This window comes from Notechis scutatus, chromosome 1 (assembly GCF_049901735.1).
Source record: "Notechis scutatus isolate UNSWTSFEM ecotype Mainland chromosome 1, rNotScu1.2, whole genome shotgun sequence".
In the NCBI taxonomy this organism is placed as follows: Eukaryota; Metazoa; Chordata; class Lepidosauria; order Squamata; family Elapidae; genus Notechis; species Notechis scutatus.
In genome coordinates this window covers 144,090,826-144,104,379 of record NC_142009.1, presented here as the reverse complement: position 1 = coordinate 144,104,379, position 13,554 = coordinate 144,090,826, and the positions used below count along the sequence as shown (strand labels likewise).

The following is a 13,554-nucleotide window of genomic DNA, read 5'->3' as shown; positions in this document are numbered from 1 at the left end:
AGTTCCTGTCCTCGAAAAATGGTTAGTGGTTCATGCTTGCACTGAGACCGCCCACTGTGCAGAACAATCCCAAATCAAAGAGAGGAGTTTCTTTTCGTGAGATACAGTTTGGTCTAGTGGTTAAGGCATCAGGTTAGAGAGTGTGAAAGCCTTAGGCATGAAAACCAGCTGGGTGATCTTGGGCCGGTCACTCTCTCTTTAAACTCACCTCCCCTCACTGGGCTTTTATTGTGGGGAAAATAGGAGAGGAAGCTGTGTTGGATATGTTCTCTGCCTTTAGCTATTTGTAAAAACAATACAGATGGGATACAAATAAATAAATATGATAGAGACAAGGAGTGACTGATCTGCAGGCCAATTCTGCTGAATGCCAGCAGTTCAGCAGTTCAGTTTTCATCGGCTCAAGGTTAGCTCAGCCTTCCATCCTTCCAATGAGGGCCCAAATTGTTGGGGGCAATATGCTGACTTTGTAAACCTCTTAGAGAGGGCTATAGCGCACTGTGAAGCGATATATAAGTGCTGTTGCTATTGCTATTGGTCCCTGGTTCAGTTATCAGTGGAGAAAGGAACCTCTTTCTCTATAAATGCTCCTGACTTTTCATTCTGTGAAAAATACAATTTTTGTATTTAGACAAAATTGTAGACAAAATGGCTTTTCTTTGATTTACTGCTGATCAGAAATAACAGCAATAGCCCTTAGACTTATATACTTACTTGAGATTACAGGAGTTGTTGGCTCAGTGGCTAGATTGGACAAGTGCTTTTCTTGTCTATCCTGTTACCGATTTTATGCAGCAATAAAATATTATATGTCTCCAAACTGTAAAGTACGTATAGTATAAGTGTATAACACCTGATATATTCTCAGGTATTGTATATATTCTCCTGATATACAGTTCTAATATGTTACATTTTGAAAAGCATTTTATAAATTGTTATTAAATATAAGATTTGGTATCTTACCTCTAATTACCAATGTTTCAATGTTGTAAATTACCAAACACCTGCATGTGCTATAATCTCAAACAGGAATCTGTCACTTTATATATGCCATATAAAATGCTGTTCATTTTTCAATTCCTTTCAATGGAAAAAAAGGAATTGGAATGTGTTCCCTGCCATAAACCAATGATCCCCTTTAATTTGGATTAGTGATAATACAGTGAAGCCTCAATGAAATGGGCTTGAGATGCAATAGACAAAATTTCCTTGGTGCCAATTTGCCTAATAATGTCATTTGCACAATGGTGAAACTACAGATGATATACTCTTCAATTTAATAAACCTTTTCTTTCCAATTCGTGGTTTAAATCAAGGCTTCATTATATTTACTATTCAGACCATATCTTTACAGAATGCCAGAAATATTTTGTGTGTGTCACTCCCGATTCTCTACTCGAAGGACTAGTCAGCCTCACTACCCACTATATTTTTCCACTTTCCCTACTTTTTTATTTTCCTGCTTCCTCCTTTATTTGTTTCTCTGAAATGGCTTTCTCAGCTTTTCTGACTTCCTACCATGGGCTCTGGCTTGAAATTAGCTATTCTATATTTTAGTTTGTGTCACCCTGTTTTTTATTGCTTTCTCGGCCTTGCCAAAGGACGTCATCCATTGTTTCAACCAAACTCTGCAGGGGCTACTGCCCTTAGCATGCTATATACTGTGTTTCTCCAACAATACGCCTCCCCCAATAGGAAGACCCAGCATGTTTCCTAGGCATAAAATGAAATTAAGCCCCTCCCCCCAAATTTAGGCCTAGTTTAAAACATGCAAAATTGGGGGGGGAAGGCGGGGGAACTTGCCATTAGGAGTGCCCTGTGGGCAGCTACGCCTCACCATCAGCCGCTCCTAACAGCCAATCATGGTGAAGCATGGAGGGCTCCCTTACCCGGGTCAGCAGGCGGGTGGCGTCGGCGTGGATGTCCGGCAGCGTTTCAGCCACTTGTCAGGCCTCTGTAGCTTCCACGGTTCCCACTGGTGCTGGCGCCTCTCTCGCCAGCGGTGTCTCCAACAACAGCGTCTGAGTCGCTCCCGCTTTTCCCCCGTCCCCGTAACAACAGGGGAAAAAAAGATTTTGAGGTACCTGGGAGCGCCACGCGCTGCATTTTGGTTTAATCCCGAGTGGCTGGGTGGGCATGAGAAGAGCCGAGCGAGTGTCTGTGCTGTTGCTACCCTTGGTGCTCCAGCCTCGGGCTCTGCAAGTTTGCAAAAGTCCCGGTGCGCAGCCCGTTCCTGCATTCCAAGTGCCCAGGCTGAGCTGCAGCTGTCCCTCTCTCACCAGTGCCATCTCCAATAACAACAGCAGCGGCGGGAACCGTGGAAGCGTTTCAGCTGCTTCTCGGGTGGGGGAGCCACCTCCGTAACTTCCATGGTTCCCGCCGCTGCTGCCGCTGTTATTGGAGACGGCGCTGATGAGAGAGGGACAGCTGCACCCTGGCCTGGGCGCTTGAATGCAGGAACGGGCTGCGCACCGGGACTTTTGCAAACTTGCAGAGCCCGAGGCTGGAGCACCAAGGATAACAGCAGCAGAGACACTCGCCGGCTCTTCTCACGCCCACCCAGCCGCCGGGATTAAACCAAAACGCAGCGCGCAACGCTCTGAGGTACCTCAAAATCTTTTTTTTTCCTGTTGTTACGGGGACGGGGGAAAAGTGGGAGTGACTCGGATGCTGTTGTTGGAGATGGCGCTTGGTATGCCGGGGAGAGAAATTAATTCACCCCCGAAAAGACGTCCTAGCCGTTTTTTCGGGCCCAGCCTTATTTTGTGAGCAACACGGTAGCAATAGCACTTAGACTTATATACCGCTTTATAGTGCTTTACAGAGTCAGCCTATTGTCCTCAACAATTTGGGTCCTCATTTTACCCACCTCGGAAGGATGGAAGGCTGTCAACCTTGAGCCTGGTGGAATTTGAACTGCCAAATTGTAAGCAGCTGGCTGCAGAAGTAGCTTGCAGTACTGCACTCTAACCACTGCTCCAGAGGCTCCTCAATCTTGTTACCAACAATTAAAATCACATGTTTTCAATTTAATCCATCGCACTAAAGACAGCAAAAGAAAGTGTGAGAATTTATATATTTATTCATCAGTAGGCATCATATATTTATGGTACTGGTGAAATACTTTGAAAAACTTGGGTTCAGCTTTCCATTTGTGAGTCTTTCAACATAAAATGTGTAATAGCTTTTTAAAATCATCTAGAAGCTATTAAAGCAGAACTTAAATCAATTTTTTAACATAGAACTGTATTACCAATCAATGCTCTTCCATCACAACTCTTTATGTAATGTATTCGTAATTCATTCTTTACTAATTGATCCCTCAATTTTTAAATGCAGCTTGTTAGTGCAAGTTAAGCCATTATCAAATCACTACTGATTTGACTCTTAAATATCTCACTAAGATTGGGCCATATAGGTCTCTTTTTCTAGAGTTATATAGAATGAAGGCCAGAACAATTCTTGGGGGAAATCTCAGAATTTTTTTCCTCCCTATCTCCCTCCTCATGTTTATATATCTCTAAGGGTATAATTGTAGAGGGACACTTCAATTACTTCCTTTATTTTTTCTTAAAGTGACAAATAAGCCTACTACTAAAAATAACAATGCCGTTAAAAAATGAGAGTTCAGTAAGATTCCCCACCTCACCGCAAATAGGAAGAGAAAATTACATGTGAACAATGTAGGGATTCTGTTTAAGAATCACATCAGAATTATTATTCATTTGTAATTTCCACATCTCAGTTGGGGAAGAAGAAAAAAGAGGGAGAGAGAAAATCAGCAGGATGTGAACTGCAAGCAGAAAAGTCGAATTTAATTTTGGGCAGAGGTCAGCCTATTTTGCAATCAGTTGCCCTCCGGAGCTGGTATTCAGCAGGTTCTGACCAGTTCTGGAGAACCGGTAGCGGAAGTTTTGAGTAGATCGGAGAAGCGGCAAATCCCACCTCTGACTGGAGATTTTACAGTATCCTTCCCCTGCCACACCCACCAAGCCGCGCCCACAGAACCGGTAGTAAAAAAAATTGAATCCCACCACTGTTGCCCTTCCATTAAAGGATCAGGTCTGCAAGAACTCCTTGATTTTCAGCTGCATATAAATTTACTCCTACCGGTGGTCGTAGAAATGTTTCACTATGCCTAATATACAACAGTTTTCTACACAATTATTATTAGACCACTACAGTGTGGTCTATGCAGAAGCATCCATAAGTTCCGCTGGAAAAAAATGCAGTGGTTAGACTGTTAATTGATACACAGGGTTGGGCCCCTTATCCTCCCTTTATTGAGAGATCTGAAATAAGGGCATTGTTTAGGAACTCTTTAAAGGGGTATTTTCTAACATTTGCTCAAGACCTATCTATCTAGTGAGATTTCCTCTTCCCTGGGTCCTAGTATTTGTAGAAAAAATGTTGTTTCTTTGTTTGTTGCACAAAAATAATCTCTTTGAATCACTTATAAACTAATGAAGGTGGGATAAAAATCTAATAAATCAATAAGCACAAGAGGAACTTTAAAAAATAAAAATGGTAATGTACTGTAGGTTTATGAAATGTACACTTGTGAATTTAATACAAGCATTTCAAGAATTCACACTTAGTATTTCTGTCCAGAAGGATATTTGTTTAACATGCTGGGGTTAATATTACATTTAAACACTGAGATTATCTTGCTTTTGAAATAAAGCAGTTATACATCATTCTTGAAATAATATTATTGGTCTTAATCAATGAGACTTATATATGAAAGTATGACTAAACTTGACTCATTTGGTATTTATGATATTATTTTTCCAAAATGTACTGAGTCACAGGATCTATCAAGAAGTAAAATTTATCTTGCAAACACCTCTCCTTTTGGAGGTGGTTTTTTTTTTTTTTTGCAAAATAATGCTTCTTCTGAATCACTTCAGTGTTCTTTCTTACAGGTGTGTCTGTTCCCCAGGCTCATAACTTTTGGAAAATAATTTAAATTTTGATTCTTCAATCAGGCCTTTTATGATGTCATTTTAAAAAATGTAACCCCACCTTAGAACATTGTTTTGTATCTCTTTATGCGAGCCAGCCTGATCACCCTGACTGGATAGAAAAGAGGGGTATAAATTAAGTGTGGTAATAAAAAAAATTTTTAAGGAGGTACAGACCATTCACAACACTGCTAGAATTTACTTGAGCATAAAAGCTATACAAAATACAGGAAGTTTATTTTAAAAAACTTTAAAATGGAAATGGCCAAAATGACATCATTTGAGTCCATATAAATCAAATAACATATTACATATTACACCCATTAAAAGAGATTTTGATCACATAGCTGCAGCCACCATCTTTACTTCTGTATTTAGTTAAAATGTACACTCAATTGCATTTTTAAGGAAGGAGGGAGGGAGGGAGAGAAAATAAAGCACAACCAGTAATTCTTCTTGTAATTTCCATCTAACCTGACTGGCTTTAAATTCCTGGGCAAGCATATAAAAGAAGAACCATTACAGTAATCAGTAGGAGGAAATGTTCAGGCAGTAAAACATAGGAAAGCACATCCTGAAAAAATATTTTTAAACATGCCTCTTGGCAGTCAATTATTGGATGGCAGCAAGCTGTCATTTCCAAGCTATTTAATATTAATAAATTCCCTTTGGGGGTCTGCTTTTAACATTGCAGCTCTATAAGCTGTACATTGGGCAGGTGTCAAAATTACACATATCCTCAATTAGCATTTAAACAGAAGTTTTTTTGCCACTTCTCTAGTAGTGTGGGAAAATGTAACAAATAGGACCACAGAGTAGAAAAGCATTGCTCAAGATTTTTTTCTACTATTGGAGCAGGAAACAATACATTCAGAAAAAGTCATGAAAGCTGGGAAATAACAGAGTCATTGGGAGTTGGGTGGCATATGAATTTAATAAATTATGATTATTATATTGGAAACAAAGGAGAAAAAATGAATTGCAGACAAGTCCCTCCCTTTTTAGTTACAAAAGGATATTCTTAGCTTTAGTTTTATTAGTGCTAGTGTCATTAATGTTGTTGTAGTTGTTATTGTTGTTATTATTATAATACAAAATGTATAATAAAACTAGTGCTAACAATACAGCTGTTAAATTGTACAATAGACTGGTCTCAAAATCAAATCCACATCCTCAGTTACCATTCTTAAACTAGTAAGCTAAATCAAGTTGAGCTCAACTGCTTATGATGTGTGGCACATCATTATAGTTTTCTTGGCAGCATTACAGAAGTGGTTGTCACTGCTTTATTTTGTTTTTGGTTTTTTTAATTTCCCAGCCTCTTAAAGGTCTGCTCTTTTGTAGTGACCTCCCAATCAAGCACTAACCAAATGCAGTCCAACTTACTTTTTTTGACATCAGCCAACATCCACTGATTTCCAGATAAAAAGTGATTTCATATGCAGAAATACACTTCTTTACCAGTCTATTTTTAAGAAAATATATATAGAAAAAAGTGCCTGATTTACCCTGAAAAAGTTCAAAGTAGTTTCTACTAAATAAATATTTTATGATTTTATAATTAATTATGTTATCCCAAACAACAATATCTTATTGGGCTAACAAAAATAAAATAACATTAGAAAGGTATTCAATTATATAAACTCATAATAAACTGTAAGCCACCCAGAATCGCTGCATCAGTGAGATAGGCAGCATAAAAATTTTAAAATATAATAGTATAGTATAGTATAGTATAGTATAGTATAGTATAGTATAGTAGAGTAGAGTAGAGTATAGTAGAGTAGAGTAGAGTACAGTGTGCAATACAATATAATAATATAATTAAAATAATGCAAATAGTACATCCAAAGTACAAAATAAAACAATGCTATTTCTGATATTAAAAGCAGTTTCCCAGATATGAAGTGCTGGAAATTCACATGTCTTTTATAAGCTTGCCAAGTGGACAGCAAGGCAGATGAAGGGTGCCAGGTGTTTGGTTTTTTTGGGGGGGGAGATAGTGGCAGCATAAAAAAAACAATCAATTTGACAAAGAGGGAAGCCCTGAAACTCAGCATTTTTTATGCAAATAACTTATGTGGGTAAAACTGACATATTTTTCTCATTTAATTTAATCGGTAAAAGTGCAGTCACAGTCCCAAGATAGATGGTCACATAAATCATTTAAATAAACAAGCAACATTCAACGATTTATTCACAAATAAGAATTTAAGATGTTCTAAATATAGCACATTTTTTTTTACTTCTGTGAACCTTCCTTTGAATTAACATCACAGACCAGCATTTTTTTCAGCAGAGAAGTCTATTCAGGAGTAAGCACATTTATTGTCACCATTTCATTATAAAACTTATGTTTAGCATTTCAACGATCATGTAGATTAAACAGTTAATAGATCCTAAAATATTTTATTTAATATTTCATTAACCTTCGTGTTTTCATTTCATTAACACAGCTTCTTGTTGTGAGACGTTAAGAATTTCAGCTTCCACCTAAACTGGAAGACTTGACTGTGAGCTCCACCTGAAACACCAGTGTACATCCATGGAAGTATAATACACAGACAATCTGATAAACCCGTGTTGCATGCATGAACCAATAATGCAAAAATAGTATCAAAATATTATGATACTGGACCAGTAATTTCCATTTTTCCAGCATAGGAAATATACGCAAGGCTGTTTAAAAGAAATATATAATTTTGCAACATAGGATGACTGGGATTTAAAGTAATACAAGGTGTTTTTTTACTTTTTGAAAACAGAATGAGAAGGAAACATTGTTAGCACATCACTGAGAGGTCCTGGGTTTCTACACTGTTTCCTATCAGAGGCTGTCATTTTTTCCACTCTAATGAGAGATCATCAAAGTGTCAAGTGAATCCAGGAAACCTGAGCTGCAGACAAAGAAATTATCAGTTGTATACTTTCTTATGTCTGTGCCTCAGACAAATACAGGTAATTCAGAATTCATTTCTCACTTCACTTGAAAGGCACATCAGGGCTTCACAACAATTCCACTGTCCAACTATCTTGATGTTCCTTTTCACCAAAGTTCTTCAAGTTGCAAAAAACTTGGGAAAATGTAGGACTTTTATCTCCTGCCCAGCCTATGCAAAAGAGCCTTAAAGCAACTTCAATATTTTAAAAATATGAAAATATCAGAAAACAGGAGAAGCTTTTTTAGTTCACGCAGTACAACTTGGAACAGATGGTCACAACCAGATGAGGGTAATTTTTTTTTTCTTGAGGCAACCCTAGTATTTCAGAAAGCGGGTGCAATGAAACTCTTTTGTTGTTTTCAAACAAAAATTAGTATAGTTTGAAAATATTTTATATAATGATATATTGTGATATACTCATGTCTCTTTAAAACCCTCCTTTTTAAAAAATCCACTCTGATGTGGAATAGAACTGTATTATTTCATTCTTTTGGGTTGGGGTGTGGAGACTTATTCATGTGCTTCTGAAGCAGAGCAACTTCTATACTTTTTCACTTTCCAGAATTAATAAATGACCCCTAAGGATAGAATTATAATTCCTGGATATTTCTAAACTTCAGGTTATCTCTCACCACTGATTATCCTGGATTGGCTTCACAAGAATTATAGCCCCAAACAGCCAACTGCCAATTTTTGCCCAAAAGTTTAAGGAACATTTAAGAATGGAAGTGTCACCATTTTCATTAGCAACAAATGCAGTACTTTAAGTAACGAGAAAGTAAAAATATTCAGGAAACAGATCATCTCTTTTTTTAAAGTTGAGAAATGCTCCTTTGTTTGTATATTCCTTTCCAATATGGGATATCTAATTCACATGGATATGCTGAAGCTCCTAATTTATTGATTTATAACATTGTCCTCAATTTTGAGTCCAGGAAACAAGTAAACTGAATCAAACACACAAATATTACATAATTTTCACCAGCAGTAGCAGGTAGTTTGTCATCAACACTGACTGACTTATGAATTTATAGAGCATACTGAAATCTGCATTATCACTTTGACATATGGATGAATAAATTTATTTTACTTCATTTACCTTTTGAGTAAAACTTATATTCAAAAATAAAATTGACAAATCCACCAGTTCAGGCAGAGGGGTTGTGAATACCTACAGCTCCAAGCTTGTTTGAAGAGCTAAAACACTACCAAAGCAAACCATCTTCAAAGTTTCTCTATAAAGTGGAACAAATTGTTATTGACAAGTAACCTGGGCAGGTTGCAGTTCATTTTTAAGATTCAAATAAACTGATTCATACATATATATTTTTTGATGCTTGAAGGACAAAATTGTATATCTTTCTCCAGAACTAACAATTAGAGATTGTTGAAGATTAGATTTATTAGGTTATATCACCCAAAACACTGAAGGAACTATAGAATTTTAAACACAAGTTTTTATCCCTTTTTTGTGCAGAGGCCACCGTGAGCAGAAAGAAATATAGCATTTTTGGCAATTCCTCTAACTTTACAATTCACCACACCATTTTCCATAATGTTTTGAAGCTTTCAGAACAGATTGAAAATGCAAAAAAGAGGACAAATCACTGAAAACGACTTCTGGCTGCTTCTACTGACAGAAATCTCAGATGACTCAAACAGCATTTCTGCAGCACTGTGAGCAGTAGGCTGTGATCTGTATGCAGATTTTACATAGAGGTTGCTTATTTTTTCTAGCTTCACAAGATCTGGCCTGCAAAACCCAGGACAATTACTAGATGGGAGCAAACAAAATGAAATTTTCTGTGTCTCTTTCCTGCCATCTAGTGGTCACTGGGATTCCTACAGACCAGATCTGATTTCTCTAATTTATCCATACAAATTATTATACTTTGTTATATGATTCAAGGGATACAGACGCATGAGCAAACTGATGAAATGTACAGCTTTTGCTAAGCCAAACTGCTTTCTGATTTTTTCAATGTTTTTGCAATGACTTAAGTTTTAAAACTAAAGAATGTAATATACTGTAAGAGCATTTTTCATCTTCAAGAGATAAAAAGCATGGACAGCCAAGGATATATAAAGTAAATATATTACCAAGATTTATAAAAACTAGATTTTACTTGAACATTAAAAATTGCTGAACAGCAATGTAATGGAATAAGTATAAGTGCATCAATCAAATGCAAGACAATTATTTGTGTCTTGGAAGAGGATACATTTATTTGATATAAATTTAATATTAACCAAATTAAGCTGAACTTTCCTAGTATAAACCAGAATGCAGTAGTCCCTGATTTAAACTAGTTAAAGGTAGGAACACTTCCTGCTTTCATACTGTATTAGCACATAGCAAATTTCTATAGAGAAGTTCAGTATTTGTGACATACTCAAATTATAGCTGTCTACATAAACAACAGAGATCAATTATATTTGAAATTATATCCATACAAAAGGAAACTGGAAATAGTTTCTTACTGAACATTTAATCTCAACAATCCGTAAACATTTGAACAGCTACTTTACTGGATTGTCCATGACTTCATTGAAGTGTGTTTCCTATTTTCCCTTCCTGAAAATGAAAACTATTGGTCTGTTCATTGTATTTATAGGATCTATTTATTAGAATTGAAAATATTGAATTAATTAAAGCTAACTTAATATGAAACTAAACTTTAAATCTGGAGGTTATGCTTTGTTTAATAATATGTTAGCAAAGCAAATGATCACTGCTAAGTAGTTTTTTTTCCAGAAATGGAGATGGAAAAGCCAATGAACTATTTCCTTTTCTCAAATGACTTGCTACCAAATTCTACTGCTCATATATTTCCATAATGTTCTTCTGGGATTGACAATACTGGGCACCACTAAAAGGTTAACTTTGATGAACATTGCCACTGCTCCCCCTTACTACATTTGTCTTTTTTTCTACCAGTAATTATCACATTATAACACTGGGAATTTGTTGTGAATTAATAGTATATCTCCTTAATAAATTAACATTTTAGTTCTTTTCCTTCTATCAAAAAATGATGACTCCATTTTTTTTCCCTTTGGAAAGTATGCAGATAATATTTATACGCTACTTTACTGAACTTAAGTAGCTACTGAGAATTCAGGAGCCAAAAAAACATATCCACTCTCATGAGAATTTCTCAAACGTTAGTAAGCTGTAATAACTTGCCCATTTGGAAGGAACCCCCAAAAGCTCAAGCATCTCAATAAGTCATTAGGTAACATCTGCACCAAGATACATTAGTAAAATATAAGTGTAGCAGGATCTTTCTTTTTTTTAAAAAAAAAAATTATGTTGTTGAGAACTGTTACACAGTATTTGTTTCTCCTAGTATGTACTTTCTCAAAGCTATCCGATATAGCTGCTTAAGGTGAATTAACTGACCATGGCTATGAACTCTGGTAGATTTCAGAACGGGAAGAAAATCTGCCTTGGTACAATTGTGGAAGCAATATAGAAAGAAGTCAACTTTGCACCAGGGCAATACAGCTAGACCTGTAATATCCAGTTACTCCTCAATCCAACCTTAGCCAACGTGATGCCCTCCAGATGTGTTAGACTATTGTGTGGGAGTGTGAAAAGGCTCGAAGAGCGTCAAGTTCAGAAAGGCTGCGTCAGTCAAGCAAAACTGCTCAAGTGCCTGGATCACTCAAGGGCCTCTCAAAAATACCAGGGGAAATGACACAGCTGTGCTTGAAACCAGCTGTCTAGCGAGTTATGTATAGCAATTGGGACAAAGACAGGAAAGAACCGAAGGATCTGGGGACCCTTTCTTCAACCTAGCACTGCCTAAGCGGCTCTTCATCTGCGAATACCAAGAAGGAAGAGGACGCCGTGGGAAATGAAAAGACATCCCAGCATCAATAGGAAGGGGTGATGCATAAGAGCCAACTACAGGTAGTCCTCGACTTACAAGAGTTCAATTAGTGACTGTTCAAAGTTACAACGGCACCGAAAAAAAGTGACTTAATGGCCCTTTTTCACCCTCAGGACCTCTGCAGCATCCCCATGGCCACGTGATGCAAAATGCGTCCGCTGATCAACTGCTGGTTCGTATTTATGACGGTTGCGGTGTCATGTGATCCCCTTTGGCGACCTTCTGATAAAGTCCACGGGGCAGCCAGATTCACTTCACAACCAGTTCACTAATCTTTCAACACCTGCAGCCCTTCCCTTGAGAACTGCGGTGGTAAAATGGGGCAAAACTCACCTAACCAATGTCTCAGCCGCATAAATTATGGGTTCAGGTGTTGATGCTAAGTCGAGGACTACCTGTAGAGATTATTCCCGGGCCCGGCACTCTGCAGATTTGGGGCAAAGCGGAGGGGGGGCAGGAAGCGGAGGAGACGCCAGGCAGCTACATAGCTCGGCTCTTTCCACTTCCCTCCTCCTCCTCCTCTCCTCTGCCGGCCTCACGTTACCTCTCGGCGAGGCAGAGTCTGCGCCTTTCCACATTTCCTCTCCGCCGAAAGCAAAGTTGGCCGGGCGAGGGGCGATGCCGCCACGCGCCCCCAAGCCCCCCCCCCCCGCCCCAAGGCCTGCTAACCTTCCATCCGGCGGAGCTGTTGCTGTCCCCCTTGTCCTTGAAGTACGGCACGTTCTTGACCATCCACTCGTAGATCTGGGAGAGAGTGAGCCGCTTCTCCGGGGCGCTTTCGATCGCCTTCGTGATGAGGTCCGCGTAGGACAAGTTGCCCCAAGCGTTGCGGCGGGAAGAGCTGCTCTTGCGAGGGCCCGTCACGGAGGCCAAGGCGGCGGGCCCTGCATGTTGTTGCTGCTGCTGCTGCGGCGGCGGCGGCGGCGGGTGCTGAAGGCACGGGAACTCCCCGCAAAGGCAACCGCCTGAAAGTCCGAGGTCTCCCGCTCCGGAGCTGCCCGCCTCGAAGCCGTCGCCTCCGCCCGCTTCCAGCAAACTCAGCAGGTCACCGCCGGCGGAGGAGGAGGAGGAGGAGGAGGCGCCCAGGGCCGTAACCAGCCCGCAGCGGGACGGAGACGCGGCCCTGGCCGGAGTTGCAGTGGGCGTCTGTCCCGGACTGGACGGGGCGAGCTCCGGACGGGGCAGAGGCCAAGTGCAGGACCTCGGGCGAGCCAGCGGCTGGAAATCAGGGTCGGTCTCCACGGGGTGAGGCGCCTCGGCCATGGCGAAGGAAGAGCGGAGCGGGGCAGTGAGGCGAGGGGGAGAGACAGAGAGAGAAAAGAGCGAGCTTTCTTGAGCCGGGCGGGCGGCTTCCTCGTCTGGCAGCGGCCTCCTCTTGAGCGCCAGACGCCACTTGACAAACTCCAACTCCGTCCCGCGGCGCCCGCTCGCTCGTTCGCTGGCTGGCTGGGCGACAGACGGGCAGGGCTCAACGCAGTTAGCTCGACGTCCTGGCTGAGGAACGAGCACCAGCGCCGCCCACTCCGCCCGGGCCTAAGGGACGAGCGCGAGGGGGCGGCCCAAAGGGCCGAAAGAAACGCCCCGAAGGCTTTGCCCGCCTGGGTGGAGGGAGGCGCTCTCCTGTGCGCTGCGGAGGGAAGCGCGTCGGGGCATTCTCCCCCGTACACACACACAGAAACACGCAGACAAAGAAACAAACAAACACAGGCACACAGCGGGACTTTGGCAGTCCAAGGCCCCCACACACAGCTG

The 13,554-nt window shown here is 40.3% G+C and overlaps 1 protein-coding gene across 1 annotated transcript in view; it reads right to left on the bottom strand.

The window, feature by feature from the left end:
* FOXO1 (forkhead box O1) overlaps window positions 1-13,318 on the bottom strand; it is a 48,257-nt gene extending 34,939 nt beyond the window's left edge. Inside the window, exon 1 of the mRNA XM_026668589.2 lies at window positions 12,472-13,318. Coding sequence (XP_026524374.2) covers window positions 12,472-13,065 — 594 coding nt within the window. The 5' untranslated portion in view covers window positions 13,066-13,318. The remainder of the gene's footprint in view (window positions 1-12,471) is intronic.
* Between the last annotated feature and the right edge of the window lie 236 nt (window positions 13,319-13,554).